The sequence below is a fragment of the Thamnophis sirtalis genome, unplaced genomic scaffold (assembly GCF_051295495.1).
Source record: "Thamnophis sirtalis isolate CommonGarterSnake01/CBP01778 unplaced genomic scaffold, rThaSir2_p1.2 scaffold_1, whole genome shotgun sequence".
NCBI classification, from domain to species: Eukaryota; Metazoa; Chordata; class Lepidosauria; order Squamata; family Natricidae; genus Thamnophis; species Thamnophis sirtalis.
In genome coordinates this window covers 148,666,338-148,686,015 of record NW_028261381.1, presented here as the reverse complement: position 1 = coordinate 148,686,015, position 19,678 = coordinate 148,666,338, and the positions used below count along the sequence as shown (strand labels likewise).

General features: G+C 39.1%; 1 protein-coding gene across 1 annotated transcript in view; it reads left to right on the top strand.

The window, feature by feature from the left end:
- The window catches only part of SYNE2 (spectrin repeat containing nuclear envelope protein 2), a 247,724-nt gene extending 229,144 nt beyond the window's left edge, over nucleotides 1–18,580 (top strand). The window contains exons 104-115 of the mRNA XM_087727378.1: nucleotides 1,150–1,344; nucleotides 3,041–3,323; nucleotides 5,090–5,158; nucleotides 6,149–6,285; nucleotides 6,541–6,661; nucleotides 8,084–8,301; nucleotides 11,008–11,208; nucleotides 12,739–12,867; nucleotides 14,471–14,662; nucleotides 14,755–14,844; nucleotides 15,607–15,653; nucleotides 16,524–18,580. Coding sequence (XP_087583504.1) covers nucleotides 1,150–1,344; nucleotides 3,041–3,323; nucleotides 5,090–5,158; nucleotides 6,149–6,285; nucleotides 6,541–6,661; nucleotides 8,084–8,301; nucleotides 11,008–11,208; nucleotides 12,739–12,867; nucleotides 14,471–14,662; nucleotides 14,755–14,844; nucleotides 15,607–15,653; nucleotides 16,524–16,749 — 1,908 coding nt within the window. The 3' untranslated portion in view covers nucleotides 16,750–18,580. The remainder of the gene's footprint in view (nucleotides 1–1,149; nucleotides 1,345–3,040; nucleotides 3,324–5,089; nucleotides 5,159–6,148; nucleotides 6,286–6,540; nucleotides 6,662–8,083; nucleotides 8,302–11,007; nucleotides 11,209–12,738; nucleotides 12,868–14,470; nucleotides 14,663–14,754; nucleotides 14,845–15,606; nucleotides 15,654–16,523) is intronic.
- Nucleotides 18,581–19,678: the final 1,098 nt, after the last annotated feature.

Genomic DNA, 19,678 nt, shown 5'->3' with positions numbered 1-19,678 from the left:
AAATTCCAAGAGCTCTGCAGTTCCTAGAAAGCAAAGCTTTGCTCTTGTGTACCTCTGTTAAGTAAGGGAGCATACATATTCCTTATGCATTCGGCTTTCACATGTCTCTTAGCCTTTGTTTTGGGATTCAGGAGACTAGCTTGCCACCACATCTTCTTTCTCTCACAACCAGAAAGATCTATACAGGGGTCCCGAAACTTGGCAACTTTAAGATTTGTGGATGTCAACTCCCAGAATTCTGGGAGTTGAAGTCCACAAGTCTTAAAGTTGCCAAGTTTGAAGACCTCTGATGCTAGAAAGTAATTTGTATCCCATATTTGGTGAGAGCAACTCAGAAGAAGTTTATCATTCCTTGCTAATAGCTTGCAAATCTCATTGATTCTACTATGATGGCACTTCTTCATGCTAAGTTGAAATGTTTCTGTGACATAAAGCCAGATCAACTAAAAAACAAACTGGCAAATTGATCAATAAACTAATATTTCTGTATTCAAGGTTAGAAAAAAGCTACCTAATAACTTTAGAAAAGGCAGAACGTTTCTTGAAGAGTGGACTGATAGTTTTATTTGCTTTATCTGAGTTAACTTCACCAAACATTTCATGCTGATGTCAAGGTTCCAAATAGCATCCAAAAGTAAATCCGAGTCCAAGGCAAAGTATTGCTCAACGTTCCAATTTAATAAGAGAGCCATGTTGGCACATCTGGGAAAACTCGAATCTGAAAGCTTCCTGGTTTTCCCCACCTAGTTGAAAGTTCAAGATCTTGCCCCCACACCTACAAGTCCATTACATGGTCCAATTTTCCACTGCCATGCTGGCAGTTCCAACCATCCAATTCCAGTCAGGTGCAGAGGTGCAAAAACAAAGGATGACCTTGGCTTTCTAGAAAGAATTTTGTTATGGCTACCTCAAATCTCACTTCTACAATCCCCCCTCCCATTTTCCCACAATAGAAAATGCATAGTAGAATAATAGAAAGTGTGACAGGCCAAAGATCCAAAAGAAAAGATGGCTGCAGACAGCTGAAATATTCTGTGCTGCTTATATATTCCCATCCTCCCTTTATGAGATTGATTGATCTGAATTGCACTAATTTAAGTAATCTGTACAGTAACACTTAGGAAGCATAATTATCTGTCTTTTAAACAGGGTTTCCAGAGGGAAATAATGCTAAATACCAGTAAGATTGAACAGTTGATTGCTTCTGGATTACATCTGATTAAAAAAAGTGAACCAGAGGATGCCATTATACTTGAAGAGGAACTAGAAGAATTTTGTAATTATTGCCAGGAAGTGTTTGGCCGAGTAGCCCGATTCCATCAAAGACTGACATCCTGGCATCCAGTAAGAACGAATGAAGTTGTATCTTTGTGAAATCCATGTTGTTTCTTTGCTAATAGATTCATTTTCAAAAGCTATGTAGATAAAGAATAAAAGGCATGGTAGATGTATTCTCCAAACTTCCAATAATTAAAACACTGGGTTTTTTTCCAAGTTAAGGAAGGGGTTGTTATTATTATATCCAAGGGACCCGGTGGCTCAGTGGCTAAGACACTGAGCTGTCAATTGAAAGATTTGAATCCCTAGTATCCCTAGTAACAGAGTGAGCTCCCGTTACTTGTCCCAGCTTCTGCCAACCTATCAGTTCCAAAGCATGTAAAAATGCAAGTAGAAAAAATAGCAACCACCTTTGGTGAGAAGGTACCAGCATTCCGTGAACCATCAACGTTTAGTCATGCCAGCCACATGACCATGGAGACGTCTTCAGACATCGCTGGCTCTCCAGCTTTGAAACAGAGAGGGGCACCGCCCCCTCAAGTCGAGAACAACTAGCACATATGTGTGAGGGGAACCTTTACTTTTTATTATTATATCCAAAGTGTTTTTTCTTTGATTCCAGGGCACCTGGAAACAAAGCAGATAGGGTTTATGATTAATTATGATTAATGATTCGATGTAACTCATCTGGGAGACCTGTCTATATGCTCTGAGTTCTAAAGAGAAGGAATATATATATAGTTCTTTGTAAAGAGAAAGAATATGTCAATATGTTATAAATACATACCTATTTCCCTGGCTCAGCTGATAAGGAGGAGAACCTTGTGGCTTAATGGTTAACACATCTGCCTAAGATGCAATACAGCACAAGTTCTAATCCCAGTAAGGGTATGGCTAGCTGATGAGAGCTAAATAGCTTGAAATAGATCTATACTAGTCTCCCTTTATTTATTTATCAGCACAAATACAACACAAATGTAACAAAGGCAACAGTAAAAATATTGGGTTTCTGTCTGTCTTGTGACAAGCCGATAGACAGAGAATGGAAGCAGTAAACTTCCTCCCATATTTGGGTATACCAGGGGTTGTGACTCTAAATACATACATACATACACACACACACACACACACCACACCACACACACACACACACACACACACACACACACACACACACACACACACACACACACACACACACACACACACACACACATATATATATATATATATATATATATATATATATATATATATATGCATTTATGTATGTGGGTGGATGGGTGTGTATGTGTGTGACAAATAAAACACAACTTTAGAAGATGGAATAAGAAAACTTAGTTCTCATTAAAGGACGGGTTATTTCTTTTCTAAGGTTTTCAGTAGTTCCTGATCTGTCTCCAAATGGCATATGATTGAATGCTTCAATCACAATTGAAATAAAGCTGTAGCATGATCACCTGACCCCCAAGGTATTAAAGATCATGCAGAAGGCAACCCTTGTCACAGCTGGCTGGGGAATTCTGGGAATTGAAGTCCATCCATCTTCAAGTTGCCAAGGTTGAGAAACACAGATTTAGAAGAAAGAAGGGAGTGGGTAACTAAGAATCTGTTATAGTTGGGCAGCTAAAAAATTAAAATAAATAATCCTACTTTGGAGGATTCCCATTTTTTCTCAAACATTGAGATTACAGAGTAGTTCTATAAGTAATTCATGTTAATAACTTGAGTTCAATATCAGTATTTCTGTTGTCTCGTTGAGGGACTGGAAGATGAAAAAGAGTCTTCAGAGAATGAAGCTGATTCAGACCATGCAAGAGGGATGCAAACTGATCCTTGGCCAAAGAAGACAGTTCAGGAGGGGCCACCATCACAGCAGTCTCTCTGTCACCTCATACCTACGTCAGGTGGTCCCGAGAGGTCAGGCTGTGAGACGCCTGTCAGCGTTGATTCCATTCCACTGGAGTGGGACCACACCGGAGATGTGGGAGGCTCTTCCTCCCCTGAGGATGAGGAAGAAGATTCATTCTTCAGCGCACTCTCAGGTAAATTCCAACCCACCATCATATCCAGAAACGTTAGTACTCACAAATACACAAACAGTTACACAATGCAAATACACAAAAGCAATTACCCAGCTTTTAATTTTGAACCCACGGTAATTGAGCTTTGGTGTGCTCCAAATTCAGTCATACCCATTTTATATATTACAGAGAACGAGATGGAAATTTAAAATGGAAGCTATTGAGACCTAAAAATTAAAAATGAATTTGTTTAGGCCGCCTTAGAATGCAACATTGCAATTCAAAATATAATTCCAATAATTTACCCTATGAAAGCCGGTGCAAAAACTGAAATGCAGTCATTTGTCAGTATTCATCCCCTAAAGTTTACACCATAATACTGTTCTCCAATGAAAAAGCTATACATATCTGGATATTAGGGGGGAATATGAATAAAAAGATAGATTGAACATACAGAAATGCATTATAACACATAAATTGCCTACAAAATCACTCAGAAGAACAAAAATTCATATATGAGGGGGGAAAGGGGGATAGAATTAGGATAAGAGTGAAAAAATTAAGAATGGAGAAATGAACATATTTATTGACCATATCTGAATGGAAAAAGTTCACTCTATAACTGTGGACAGTGCAATATTTTTGACGGAGAAGAGAGGTTCTCAGCTTGGCAGTATACTATATCTGACATATTTTTATTTGTGACTCTGGAGAACTACTGTTAGTCATATTGTACTGTGCTTCATAATATTGACAAATAGACCTGCTATAAAATAATGTGCTTATGTTGGTAAAGCATCATTGCATGCTGAAAACTACCACACCAAGTGAAAAATTTAGTATAGTCCTTCCTGATATGCTAGTTACTTAAAGCAGGGAACTTGTTATGCTGATAAACATGTAGGGGGGAAATGAACCTTTTCTCTATCTCAATACCTTTTTGTTCAATTTGTTCTTATTTATTTTCTTTGTTAATCTACACACTGCCCTCTTACTATCAGTGACTTGGAGTAGTTTACAAATTACATTCAGAAAAGCTTTAAATGTGTAGATGGGAAAGCAAGAAGTAATTGGGAGAAAAAAAACAATGCTGTGAACACACACACACAAACACACACACGTAGAGGTTCTAATTTCCTATTTCCCATATGGACTTCCCAGGTACAAAATCAAGTGGAAAATACTGTGATTTGGGTAGGATACACTGTATATATGTACTACTTAAGGAGAAAGTGATCCTTCTCCCTTAATGTATTTGCAGTTGCCGCATATGCTTTTAAAAAATATTTCAGAAGGCATTTTTAAAATATGAATGTGGCTTTCCCTGATCAGAGCTTGGCTGCAATCATTGTTTGAAAGCCTTGTATTTGTGGTCTTTCTGATGTCAGTAAACATTGCAGGAAACAGAAACCATAAACCTAATAAAGAAGAAACCATTGAGGGCCTTTGCCCATTTATTTATCGCTTTTATCTATATACATAGTGGCCTTTTCTTCTTTTGCCTTTTCTTCTTAGAACTATTAGGAAAATTAACAATTTTTTTTAAAAAAAATAGCAAAAAGAGATGAGCGGTGGGTATTTTTATAAGGCCATGTAACTAAATAGTTGCTGCCTTTATACTTCAGGGCATTTTGACCACTAGTTTTATTTGGAAAAAGAATGCTAAATTAACAGTTATTTAATAGGATCCATCTGGGGCTGCTGTAATGCTACATTCTTGTATGGTGGGAAAGGAAGAGTGAACAGACTCTTTTGCAAAGCAAATGGTGACGTTATTCTTTTTTCAGATGTAGAAATCACTGAACATCCTGAGGCATATCTTAAAATGACCACAAAAGCTTTGAAAGCAGCTTCTGGTAGGCACCTGCTACTGCATGTGTCTCAACATGACAGTTTCCCTGTGCCGCACGCTGTGCTCTTCACACCTTCCTCATGTACAGGTTTCTGATTCCCTAGCTTGTATCAACACCATGCACCAATTGGCTCATGGTGGGTTCTCTTTTTTTGTTTTGTTTATTTGACGCTACACCATCCCCACATGTCTCTACCTAAGTTAAGATAATGCATTTTTAGTTCTCCATACCAATACAAAAGCATCAAGGCCTTCCTTGCTTGTTCCTCACAACGTGGCATGCATCAACAGTTTTGACCGGGAGAACATAGCTTTGCTTTAAAGCTCCCTTTGCCATTCAGTTTAGGGTCTGACAGGACAATCTGGATCCTTCTTTATATTTGTAGCCCAAAATGAATGAGCATGCATTACTCTTTAGAAAAACTAAGGTTCAGACCTTCTTGAATGGAACCCGATACAAATGCTAAAATCTTCGTTGACCAATCATATTCTCAGCCCAAGAAGCTGAATATGTATTGAAATTTTCAGACGGAAAAATTGAGTGGCATTTCTCTAAAAGTCTAATGGTAAAAAAAATATAATACACTAAGTAATTACCATTAGCTGACCTATAATGCAATCCCCAAAGCTGCCTCCTGAAATAAGCTACCTCATTCTGCTTACTGCTGGGGCTATACATCAAGCCCAGAAGTGCTTTTCAACCTTTCCCAATCTCTTCTTTTTTGATGGTGGTAAGAACTTATATTTTCTTTGGGCATTTTCAGGAAAAATATATATCCTCATAACTGCATGGCTCTCATTTCACTGCCCATGAAACACTGCTGAAACATGTTTGCAAACAAGCATGCTTTGCAAAACAAATGGCAATATTATCCTTTTTTTTTTGTCATGCCATCCCTCCTTCTCTGTAAATGCTTTTAATTGTTGTTGTTTTTTGCCCCTTCACCCTTACATCTAATTTTCTGTGGCTTTCTTTTACCATGTCGCACAACAGGGAAATCTTTTGAAACTCACTTATGGCATCCCTCAGAGCACCCAGTTTGCCGAAAGCATTCATACAACCAGGAAGAGATGGTTAGAAGTGTCTTATCAAGCAATGAAGATTCCAGCACATCCTACAAACCAGGCAATGTAAGTCCAAGATGCCTATGGAGCATGAAAAAACAGGGTTAAATTAGCTGGCAACAGACAGGCTACCTAAATGTTACACACGTATAAGATAGTGGAGCTTTTTCAAGACAAGACAATTTGGAGAGTGGGATATCACATTATATTCCATTTATAAATTTCTCAATAAAGAATAGATGGCTGTGCATCTGTGCTATAAATGTGAGAAGATGATATATTGCCAGAAGGCTTATTTATTTTCTATTCTGTGTATTTCAGGTGAAACCACTGAACACTAGAAGTATGGATGACATAAAAGACATTTCCAGGACCTTGCCTACTAAAGATTCTCAAGATAGCCAGGACTTCATTAGTGTTTCAGCCATAGAGAAACAGCCAGGTATGTTAGTCATGGTTCCTGTTAATTTTTAAAATATATTTGTTTACCTGTGAAGGTAACGATTATTTAGGATTTAATTTTTCTCCATGTAATAGCATCATTGAAATTAAATTTCTTGTAACTGAAAAATGGGGAATAAATTAAAAATATATATAAATTTAAGATCTTTAAATCTCAACAAAGAGAGGAAAGGAAAGGAAAAGAGGCAACAGTAATATGAGTAGATGCTATTACAAGATTAATTTAAAATACAATAATCAGAATATCTAATATACAACAGAAAGATGATCAAAGAAATTAGTGAGCTGAAATTAAGATTAGAAAAGCAAGGGAATTTGACAGGGGGAAAAATCAAGCAGTGATCAGACCAAAAGACCTCCCAAAACTTTGAGATGTTCAACATGCTAAGACATTGTTACAGAAGGTCTACAATAAATGGATTTCCCAAGTAACAAAAATTTCATAATCTAAGCTTTACAAAGGAGGAAGGTCTATTTATATGTTCTTATTCCTTCTCCTGCGGATTTGGTAAGATAGTGCCTTGAGTAAGTAGTTGGGAAGGAGCACATAAAATAAACTCATTGTTATGGTCCCAAAAGTGTCTCTGCCTTTATTTCTGGCATAATGTTGAGACATAGAAGAATTAGGCTGACAGAATCCAGAGGTGATATAATAAATTTCTAATTTAGAATAATCCTTCCTCTAAATACACTTTTTGGAAGTTAAGCTATAAAAAGCAGTTTTGCAAGTTTTCTCTTTGTAAAAAAGGTAAAGGTTCCCCTTGCACACATGTGTTAGTTGTTCCTGACTCTAGGGTGCGGTGCTCATCTCCGTTTCAAAGCCGAAGAGCCAGTGCTGTCCAAAGACGTCTCCGTGGTCATGTGGCCAGCATGACTAAATGCCGAAGGGGCACAGAACGCTCTTACCTTCCCACCAAAGTGATCCCTATTTTTCTACTTGCATTTTTACATGCTTTCGAACTGCTAGGTTGGCAGAAGCTGGGACAAGTAACGGGAGCTCACTCCATTACGTAGCGTTGGGGATTCGAACTGCCACACTGCCGGCCTTTCTGATTGACAAGCTCAGTGTCTTAACCACTGAACCACCCTGTCTCTCTTTTCTCTTTGTAAAAAAATTTAATTCATGGGAAAAGTCAAAAATAAGATACACCACACTCATGTTCTGAAGGGGTATGACCTTCTCTACCATTTAACAATTCTGCCATCACCTCCTCTCAATTTACCGCACTGTGCACCGCAAATGAGTTGTGAAAATAATACAATTACAAAGAACCCTCTATAGAAGATGTATTTACTGTAGTACTAGTAGAGGCACAGCCCTTAAAATGCTATCCTGGAATTAACTTGATCTGACCCAAAGTTGTTTTTTTTTTTAACTGAATAATCTTGTATTAAACGGCAGGGACTATTGAGAGATGGGAACTCCTTCAAGTTCAAGACCTAAGCCACAAGCTGAGAATGAAGCAAACGTGGCAGCAGTGGCAACAGCTGAACGCTGACCTTACCAACATTGATATTTGGCTGGATAAAATGGAAGAGGAAATGGAGGTGTTGCAGCAGGAAGAACCACAACCGGTCAACAGTATTCAGGCCATAGAGCAGAGAGTCAAGAAACTGAAGGTGATAATAATAATAAAAAAAGCTGAAAAAGAAAAATAATCTCTGTGATCAACACATGCTGTGTATCGCTGATACAGACAGATTGCCTCCTAGCCTTGCAATCTTTTTTCACAAGAGTGGATATTCGGATGTTGCTTGGTACTTCTTTCGCTTTGCCTAGCATAGGTAATCCTTGATATACGACCACAATTGAGCCCCAAGATAGGTAGTCTTCGACTTACGACCACAGTTGAATCCAAAATTTCCATTGCTAAGCAAGACAGTTAAGTGAATTTTGGCCTGGTTTTTTTCCCTCCTTTTCTTGCCACAGTTGTTAAGTTGGCAACACACTTGTTAAATGGCATTTGGCTTCCCTGTTGATCTTGTTTGTTTGTTTGTTTGTTTGTTTGTTTGTTGGATTTATATGCTGCCCTTCTCCCAAGGACTCAGGGCAGCGTACAACATTAAAAAAACACATATTACAAAAGTTAAAAAAAATTAGATAGAGTATCCAAAAAACAAACCCAATTAAGATTAACAATAACATTTAATATTCGATTCTAGTTCTTAATAAGCTCTTTATCTCTTAAGTGCTGACATCTGCTGAGGGCTATTAAGAAAAGTGGGGGTTGCTTTCTGTCTCCAAGAGCATGTTTCTCCATCCGTCAGAAGGTCGCAAAAGGTGATCATATGACCCCCGGGACACTGCAACTGTCATGAGTACATGCCAGTTGCAAAGCACCTAAATGTTGATCACGTGACCATGGGGATACTGCAATGGTCGTATGAAAAACGGTCATAAGTCACTTTTTTTCAATGTCATTGTAACTTCAAACGCTCACTAAATGAATGGTTGTAAGTTAAGGACTACCTGCAGCCCCATGAAAGCGCTGTCTGTGTGTGTGCATGCAAACAATGCCAGTGGCAAATTGTCTCTTTCACATCCTTTGTGCAGTCTTTGTCCCTGGCTCTTGCATTTTCTCCATTCTATACCATGCTGAAGATGGTAGAATTCTTTTGGGTCAGAAATCCACTGGAAAACCATTTGATACGAAAAGGACATCCTGAAGTTCAGTCATTCAAAAGCTCTCGTAGTATAGCAATAGATTCCAATGAAATGAGTGGATCCAATTTTCATATGTTGTGTTTGGAAAGCACCAGTGGTGGGTTTCAAATTTTTTTAGAACCTCTTCTGTAGGTGTGGCCTGCTTTGTGGGAGTGGCTTGCTGGCCATGTGACCAGGTAGGAGTGGCCAACTTGTAAAATGTGGTGAAACTCACTTAACAACACTCTTGCTTAGCAACCAAAATGTTGGCTCAGAAACTCTGGCATTTGAAGCATGCAAGTCTTAAAGCTGTCAAGTTACAAGACCCTTGCACCCCTAACCCTTTAGGAAAAAAAACCCCAGGAGTGTTCAGACTTGACAGCTTTAAGACTTGTGGACTTCAACTCCTGAATTCCTCCTCTCGCTCTTCATCTTGATGATGTGCGGACGGGCGGGGGGAGGGAGCTGGAACCGGTTCTAAATGGCACTGTAGATTTGTGGAACCTCTTTTATAGAAGAGGTTGGAACTGGCAGGAACCCACCCCTGGAAAGCACTTGTGCTTTTGACTAAATACAGGACCTTATCATAATCACGATGTCCTGTACTAACAAAAATAAAATCAGCTTCACTAGTTTGAGTGTAGTTTGTCAGCTTTCCTTTCCAATTTGTAGAATACCCTGTAGAATACTAATAATCTATTTGCAGAACACACTGATAGACAGTGGGGTGAGGGAAGAAATATCCATCTAGCTTAGTTCCAAGCTGGGGAAAAATCACTGGAGAAAAAATAGAGACTGGAGGCTGATTGGAAAGTGGGTTTAATGATGAACAGAACCACCAAGCACATGGTTCTGGGCAGCTGACCACATGGAGTTGAGAGTTGAGGGGTTTTTATGCCTTCTCTTGAGCTTTGCAGTTGAGCTTCCTGTTCCTGTGCTAGAACATGTATTTTGTTGGCCTGTTGTCAGACTCCCATGGGGCCATGTAGGGGTTATGTAGGGGTCATAACTGGCCCTATAAGCATGGTACAAATCCTAGGTGTTTGTCTCAGCTAAGTTTGGTTGAAGTTTGTTCTGCTGAGAGATGATGCAATGAGGAAGCTTGTATTTTGAAAGGGCGTTGGGCCATTCCTATTATGGATTTGCCCGTGTTGGATCTTGAGTGAGGGTATTTCCTTATGAATAGAGCTATCTAGTTCTTAATAAGCTCTTTATCTCTTAAGTGCTGACATCTGCTGAGGGCTATTAAGAAAGGTCTCCAAGAGAATGTTTCTCCATTCCTCCTTTAGGGAAATATAATATTCTACCTTTTTAATATTTCCTAAAACATTTCATTCTTCTAGGAGAGGGTTGGGTGCTAACTTTCTACAGTGGTTTAGCTAAGATGGTGGTCTGGGTCAATCAGAGTCTAATCTTAGTCGTTGGAAAATCACTAGGTGTCTGGGCCAATCACCTCTCAGCCCAGCCTCCATCACTGGATTGCTATGGTGGAGAAAGCGGTGAAGGAGTTAGTCTGTGAACATTACACTGAGCTCCTGCAATAAAGGTATATACGTACATCTAATAAATAGAATGATTTTTTCCCAACCTTATTTTGGTGCTGCTGCTTAAAATCACAGTTGTTGCTTACTTTTTTTTTTTTTTACAAAGAACTCAATTTTGTTTGTTTTTTCTCTTATCAGGATATGTTTAAAGCCTATAATAACTACAAGGCCCTTGTACTGTCTGTTAATCTGACCAGCAAAGATTTCAAGCAAACAGATAGCACTGGATGCAAGGAACTTCAGAACAGACTTCGACGGGTAAATTTACGATGGGATAAGGCAAATATTTCACTGGAAAACTGGAAGAAGGATTTACAAAAAGCTCTGATTCATTGCCAGGTAAATATTACAATAGCACATTGTGTTTGTACCTTATTATTAACAAGTTGAAATTACTAGGTTAGCAAATGCCTATGTACAGGCAGCCTCTATGTTTGCTCAGTGACCATTTAAAATTATGATGAACAAATAGTGGTTACAGCCAGTCCTTGGCGTTCTGGCCATCCCAGCAAACCATTCCCCCCCATAGTCACATGATCGCAATCTAGGCACTTAGCAACCCATTCACACTGAAAGTCTGTTGCAGCGCCCTGCAGCACCATTTGCAACCTTCCCTGCCAGCTTCCCCAGAAAGTCAATGTGGAAACCAGAAGGGAAAATCACAAATCACTGGGGTAATCCTCTCCCATCTTTGTACTCTATCCCACAGCCCCGTTTTGTGCATCCAAACTGTGCCTTCCATGCATTCCCTCACATCGCCTGCTTCCCAATCCACATTACATTCCTTTGCGCTGCATGTACTTTCCTCAACCCACACCATGCATCTTTCACACCCTCCCCAACCCACACTGCACCTTCGCTGCACACCTCCTCGCTTTGTCCACCCCACCTACCCCTCATCCAGCTCTAGCTACTTACCTAAGAATTTCCTGCCCTCGTGACTTTGGCTGTGGGAGGTTGGCAGGAAGTTGCCTCATCTAATAACATGGGATTTGTTTAACGATGGCAATTGGAACTTCACAGTGATGGGTTTCAAAGATTTTTAGAACCTCTTCTGTAGGTGTGGCCTGCCTTGTGGGAGTGGCTTGCTAACCATGTGACCGGGTGGGAGTTGCTTGCCAGCCATGTGACTGAGTGGGAGTGGCTTGGCAGTCATGTGAGTGGGTGGGGGTGGCCAACTTGTAAAATGTGGTGAAACTCACTTAACAATGCTCTTGCTTAGCAACCAAAATGTTGGCTCAGAAACTCTGGCATTTGAAGCAAGCAAGTCTTAAAGCTGTCAAGTTACAAGACCCTTGCACTTCTAACCCTTTAGGGAAAAAACCCCAGGGATGTTCAAATGTGACAGCTTTAAGACTTGTGGACTTCAACTCCCAGAATTCCTCCTCCAGTCTTGTTGGCTCAGGAACTCTGGCATTGAAGTGTGCAAGTCTTAAAGCTGTCAGGTTACAAGACCCTTGCACCCCTAACCCTTTAGAAAAAGAACCCCAGGGGTGTTCAAACTTGACAGCTTTAAGACTTCAATTCCCAGAATTCCTCCTCTCGCTCTTCATCTTGATGATGTGCGGACGGGTGGGGGGAGGGAGCTGGAATCGATTCTCAATGGCACTGTAGATTTGTGGAACCTCTTCTATAGAAGAGGTTAGAACTGTCAGGAGCCCACCCCTGGAACTGCGGGAATTTGCCCTTGCTAAGCAGTACAGTTGGATTTTACAATTGCATTGTTCAATGATGAAAATTCCAGTCCCAATTATAAGTTGCGGGCTACTTGTAGTTTTAATGAATCAGCTGCCATAAAGTTACATCTTGAGGTTACTGTCTCTTTTTATATGATTATTTTCTGAAAAAAACGAGCACTTGTTTCTGCAGGATTTTCATGAACAGAATCAGAAACTGCTGCTGTGGCTGGCTGCTGCGGAGACACGGAGGCACCAAGCACAAGTTAAGGAGCCAAATGCTGATCCTCATAGAATACAGGAAAGTCGAAAGGAATTAATGGTAAATTTGGAGTGCATCTCTATTATATTCAGCATTATGCACTGGGCTGCCCTTTGAACAATGGGGCTTGCTCTACTCCCTACTACAGAGCTCATTAATCTTTTCCATAAATTTTATCAAATCACCAAATCAGATTTGAAAATGTACAGTGGGAAGCAGACTCTAGATCAGGGGTGTCGATTTCATTGAGGGCCACATCAGGGTTGTGTTTGACCTCAGGTGGGCAGTGTATATGTGGCCAAGGTGGGCATGACCAGCTCTGCATCACTCATGTCAGGGGCACTTGTGGTGGCCAGGTGCTAAAGCAGAACTTCCCTCAGACCCTCCCTTACTCTCATTATAATCTCCTTCCTTCCTTCCTTTCATTCATTCCTTCATTCCTTCCTTTTCTTCTTTTTCCTTCCCTCTTCATTCTCATTTCTTCTTACTTCCCCTCTTTCCTTAATTTTCCTTCTTTGCTCTCTTCCCATCTTTCCTTTTTCTTTCCCCTTTTCCTTTCCTGACCCTTCTTGCATGCTCAAATGCAAAAGGGGAAACATTTCTCCTTTTGTTTTATTTTTAGTTTGTTTCGATAGTTCTCTGCCAGTGAAAATGGAGGGCGTCTTTACTGGCAGAGAGATGCAGGAGGTTGTCATGTCCAAAAAATGGGACACACAGCCCTTCTGAGCTCCCATTTTCACTGACAGTGGCACCAGGGCATTTGCTGTTCCAGGGCACCCCTTGGGCCAGATCTAAGCCTTGAGTTTGACACCCCTGCTCTAGATAAACCCAGAAACATATACCATTCACCCATCATGTAATTTATTGTGATTTTGTGTTAGCAAAATATGAACCTAGTGGTTCTGATTTATAAATAATTATGTTTTAAGGCATTTTCCCTTATTTTGCCCCTTTTTTTTGCTTCATGCTACTTACCTTTTGAAGTGCCCATGGCATGTTATACAAACCTATCATTATATCCTAGATCAGGGGTAGTCAACCTTTTTATACCTACCGCCCACTTTTGTATCTCTGTTAGTAGTAAAATTTTCTAACCGCCCACCGATTCCACAGTAATGGTGACTTATAAAGTAGGGAAGTCAATTAAATTTAAAAAAGGAAAGTGCTTCACTATCGGACAAAATCCCTACCGCCCACCATGAAAGCTGGAACGCCCACAAATGGGCGGTAGGGACCAGGTTCACTACCACTGTCCTAGATCATTCATTCTCGATTTAGAATTATATATAAACAAGGGATCCAACCAACCATGGTTATTGCAACCCATGATTTGAACCTATTTCAAATGAAGGGGTCCAAGCATGGTTGACTCACATGTATTTGATAGGATGTTGGAATGCCAAGCATCTAGTTTTGGCTTTGGGGCATTGGAGTTTTGTTTGTTGTCCTAATATATGTTTAATTCACATGAAGCAGGGTTCATTGGAAAGTATTGTTATATTGTTTGCATGTATAAAGTCCAGATGTTCAGCTGTATCTGTAATCCAAGACTCTCTTGGGAATACTACAATCAGCCAGAGTGAAGTGAGTGGATGAAATAGTGGATGATTCTCTAGGCGGCGGCTTCCTGTGGTTGTTAATGTTTCCTCTTATATATTTTAAGCAACTGGAAAAAGAGCTTCTGGAACGGCAACTTCAAGTAAATACTCTGCAAGAAATTGCTGCATTTTTGCTTGTCAAATCTGACGGAGAAAAATATATTGAGGCTAATGAGAAGGTCCATGTTATTGGGAAGAAGCTTAAACGGCTTCTTGAAGGAGTTTCATGTGACTTAAAGGTCTCACAAGGAAGTCAGGTATGTTGGACTGCATGTTCCAAATCTGATTACTACAACTCTAACTTTGGAGAAATAACAGAGGTAAGGCTTTCTTCTTGTCGTTCCTCTAGGACGTAAGTGCATTTCAGGTGAATGGGGAAGAACTGGATTCTGGAACCTATCATCAATTATCAGAGAAATCTCCTGTTTCTAAAAATAAGGCAAGTTGTTTGGTGGTTATTTTGTGAAAGACATTTCCTCCTTAATTTGTTTCTTTTTCTCTGTCATCATTCAGTCTTGATAGGTAGTCCTTGACTTACAAACATTCATTTAGTGACAGATCAAAGTTATAGCAGCATTGAAAAAAGTGACTTGTGATGGTTTTTCACACGGCCGCTGCAGCATCCCCATGGTCATGTGATCAAAATTCAGATGCTTTGCAACTGGCCTGTACTTATGACAGTTGCAGTATCCCAGGGTCATGTGATCACCTTTTGCGATTTGACAAGCAAAATCAATGGGGAAACCAGATTTCACTTAACAAGCGAGTTACTAACTTAACAACTGCAATGATTCTTGCCAACAACTGTGGCAAGAAAAGTAAAGAAAAATGTGGCAAAATTCACTAAACAAATGTCTTGCTTAGCATTGGAAATGTTGGATCAATTGTGGCTGTAACTCGAGGACTATCTGCATATGCTTTCGGGTACTGACTCTCATGGTTTTTCCCACCCAATCAAGTAAATGCCATTGTTTGTGTACATATTAAGGGATACTGTATCTATATTAGTATATTCTTGGGACCCCATGATAACTGGCAATATAGAGGCCATGGCAGAGGGGATGCATTGTACAGCCAAAATACTGATGGACTGACTGTATTTATATGCAATTTAAATGTGTGTGCCTTTTGTACGTGCTATTGCTTTGGAGTTTTAATTTTTTAAGGCCAGCAGTAGTAATCACATTTTAAATACCTACAGGTTGATGAAAAGAAGATCCTGCAGAGAAATACCAGCAGCAATGTTAGGTAATGCTTTTCAGTAAACAGTTTCTTCTGTGAACTAAAAATTAGTATCAAAATCTTCCAATAGATTTAGAGTCCAGTAAGAAACATTGATTATTTGAATGCAAATTTCCTTAGCTGTAGGAGATGCTGAACAACTTAGGGTCATGTAGAAGGAAGGAGAAGTGATGTAATCCTTTGTGCCAGACTCCCTCCCCCCCTCCCCCGAAAACCCCCCAAAGTCCCCAATGGATGAATGAATATTTGTATTTCCCTTAAAAAAGAAATTCATTTGAGTTTGAATTGAATTCATTGGATTCTCCTTCAGTGGCATAAATGGTGTCAGAAATATGGAAGGGAGTGAAAGAGTCAGTCTTCTCTTCCTCTCCATGGTCCAAAGAAGGATATTTGCATGACCACAATGTCATGTTGAATTCAATTATTAAACACTAACTGTATGATTGCTAGTGTTTAAAAATTCATAGTTTTCACAATGTATGACTTGTGAAATATTTATGACACTTCATATTGAAAACCATGGGAATTTGGTGTAGAATTATAAGCATTAATAGTTCAAGCCACAAAAAAATTCATGCTGAAGCAATTCTTAACAATACTTTTTTTTACAATAATTCAATCCAAAAATTGTTTTTGACCATAACATTTGCTATGCCAAGGCTTGAAGAGGTGTTGGCAGTCAAAAAAGGCAATATAGGGCTAGTTGGAATCATAACCTTTCTTGGTACAAGAGAGTTTGTAAATTGTGGATTCTTTGGTGGTCGCTGAACTTGATTACCAACTAGGTAACATCATCAGTGCTAGAAGGGAGAGAGGTCTGCTCTCTGTTTATATACAAGTGGCTTGCCCTGTTTATAGGTTGTCCTCTGTTTGCAGGATGGAAGAGAACGAAGAGACCAATTCATTTGCACCCAAGAAGTATGCTTTCTTCTGTCGTGTCCTACGAGCAGCATTACCTTTACAATTGTTCCTCCTCCTCTTGTTGTTTTTGGCTACCTTGATCCCTGTCTCAGAAGAAGACTACAGCTGCACTCAAACCAATAATTTTGCTCGTTCTTTCTACCCGATGCTACGATATATTAATGGACCTCCACCAACTTAAAGACATTCAATTTTTTAATTAATATCTTCTATGGAGTCTTCTTTTTATGCTGCTAGAGTTTATCCAGAATTTCAGTTTCTTGGTAACTTCAACCAGGGCTTAACAAGCACTGATGAGTAACACTGACAATATTATGTGGAGATCTCTATTGCACTCAACGGGAACCAAACCAAGAGGCTTCAGCTCATCTTCTAAGAACATGCTATTGCTTCTCATCACCGAGATAAAAATCAGTTAGCAATTTCAGGACTTGGATTGGGTGGGTAAGAGCTGTTACTTAGAGCTTTGTACAGGAAAGCTATTTCTATATATTTTCAAACTATAAGCAATGTACTTTCTACTTTTTGCACAGTGTGAGATCAATCAGTGATCTTCATGCCAGAAAGAATCGGTGAACACAGAATTTACAAGACTGTGTCTTGTTAGCATTAAAATAATTCCTCAAATCAAAGATAAATGCATAATCCCCTAGAAAGATCTACTGCATAAGCCCAATAGTAACAGGTAGGAGCTAGAGTTGCACAACAGCATGGCTGCACTATTCTGTCTTTCCCCTTTGTTTTGGTGAGTCTTGCAGAGAACTTCCTGGTGGAGTGAACCCATCATTTTTAATGTTAAAAGAAATGAGAACTCCTTTTTCAGGTGGTACTTTGCATGCAGGGAGATCTCTTTCTGTATTTTGCTATTTTAGTGGAAAGATAACTTCGATTTTTAAAATATTTGTTATACTTTAGAATTTTAGGAATCTTACCTATTCAAGTTCATGAATATGTATGTTTCCAAGACAGATTTTTATAGTACTTAGATTTGTCTACTTTGTCTGATGTCTCCTTTTGTACGGTTTTTATAAAAAGAAATGAAAATGCTATATGTAGGTAGCCTTTATTGTTTTTTTAGATTTTTTTAAAAAGAAAAAAATAGTGTTGATTATCTCACATACAAACAAATACATTTTGTAGAGATGCGGCTTTTTAATCAAATCATTTATGTTCAATTTTCTTTGAATAACGTACAGTAAGTCAGAAATGATTTATGGAAGGGCAAAATCATCCCTATGGCCAAGACAGCTGTATACTCTATATGTGCACAGAGAATATGGGGCCTTTGTCTTCTTTCTCTCTTGGTTCTAAGAATTAGCATATGACATTCCTGGACAATTCTGATAATGAATTGCAGGAAATTGCCGATCTAAATTAATGGGAGTCTAGTAGCACTTTTTCTGACTTACAAAATAAGCTTATGGGAGCCTATTTATGTTAGCCGAAAAGGTGTGACCAAGCTTCTGATTTTTTGACTACCATAGATTAACACAACTCTCCTTCTCTAATGTCTCCAATTGGGAAATTACAGGGAATTAACATAAATAAAAATAAAATCCATGCTGGATCTTGAATGGGAGAGGAGGAGAGAGAACTAAATGGATAAAGGAGAGGCTTGTCTTATGGAGACCTACAATGTGCCTTCCATACATAGACAACTCCTATTAGCTTTAACTGACACGCAACATCTCTTGTTGTCAAATGTATCAATGACTACCAAAGGGATTTTTGAATTGAGGAGGTATCAAGAGAGGGCCATTGTTTTCTTGCCACTGCTTCAGGGCTTTCTGCAAATCTCAGCTCAGTCTTTTTTGAAAATAGAATGCTGGGTTAGATGCCTTCCTAACTTTCAAGCGGGTGCTGCCTCATCAGTGAGAGTAATCACATTTAAAATGAAATGGAATTCATCCGATGGTAAAAAAAAATGATTTTATTTAAATCCAAATTACACTGCTTCCGTGTACAATCCAATCATGTTTTCCTTATTAAAATTCTGCTAATGTTTGTAGTAATTCAGCCTTTGTCTCAGTACTTTATAAAATTATGTTTTCAGAGACAGATTATAGCAAATGCTTGGTCTGTCAGTTCCTAAATTAGATGCTAACTGTTCCTATCTCACTACTAGAACGCACGACCTCGTATTGTCTTACTGTAATTACGGGCTGACCTTACATTGCCATAACAATGGAATCCAGAGACAAGGCAACGTGACATATTTATGGTCTTATATGTGCCTCTTTCTTCTACACAAAACAGATAACCGATCTCAGATATTAAAAAAAAAGCTTGCACAGGTGATGAGTCTTTAGCCCACCAGATGATACTTGGCCATGACGGTCAACGTTTCTGAGCATTGCCAAGGCTGATTGGTAGTTACAGGGCTTAAGATTTTCGCATCAGGAAGCTCCTCAAGGAAGTTTTCATATCTTTAACAAAATAAATTTAAAAATTTGCCACAATTTTGGGGGGGGGGGAAGCCTAAAAGGTAATAGCCAAAAAAGTAGACTAAGACTGTCGCTCTATTGTAGTTTGCCTTAGATCAGGGGTGGGGAACTATGACTCTTTTACAATCTGTAACTTCAACTCCCAAAATTCCTGAGCCAGCATGGAGTTGAAGTTCACAGACTGCAAAGGGGCCATAGTTCCCTACCCTATTTAGATTATAGTAAGCAGCCCTACCGAAAATTAATGTTTGGTTAAGCACTATCCCATTAAAATATATTATTCTTTTTATACTTCCCTTCCAAAGAAGTAACAAATATGATAATTCAAGGCACAGTTAGATGAATTGTCTCTTTCCTGTCTACGTGGCTATTTTTCTCCCACTCATATCGACACAATATAAGATGATGCACAACAACAAAAAGTATTAATTTATAAAAGTCAGTTGCTAATCCACATGATCCTGGAGCAGGTCATAAAGAGATCAATCTGTAACTACCTTGAAAATAATATGGCAATTACCGGATGTCAGCAGAGATTTTTCAAGAACATGTTTTGCCAGAGCAATCTTATCTTATTATTTGATCGGATAACTTACTTAATAAATTGTGGGGTAGCTGTAGATTTCAGTTTGACATTTGATAAAATGCCTGCATTCTGAACAATAA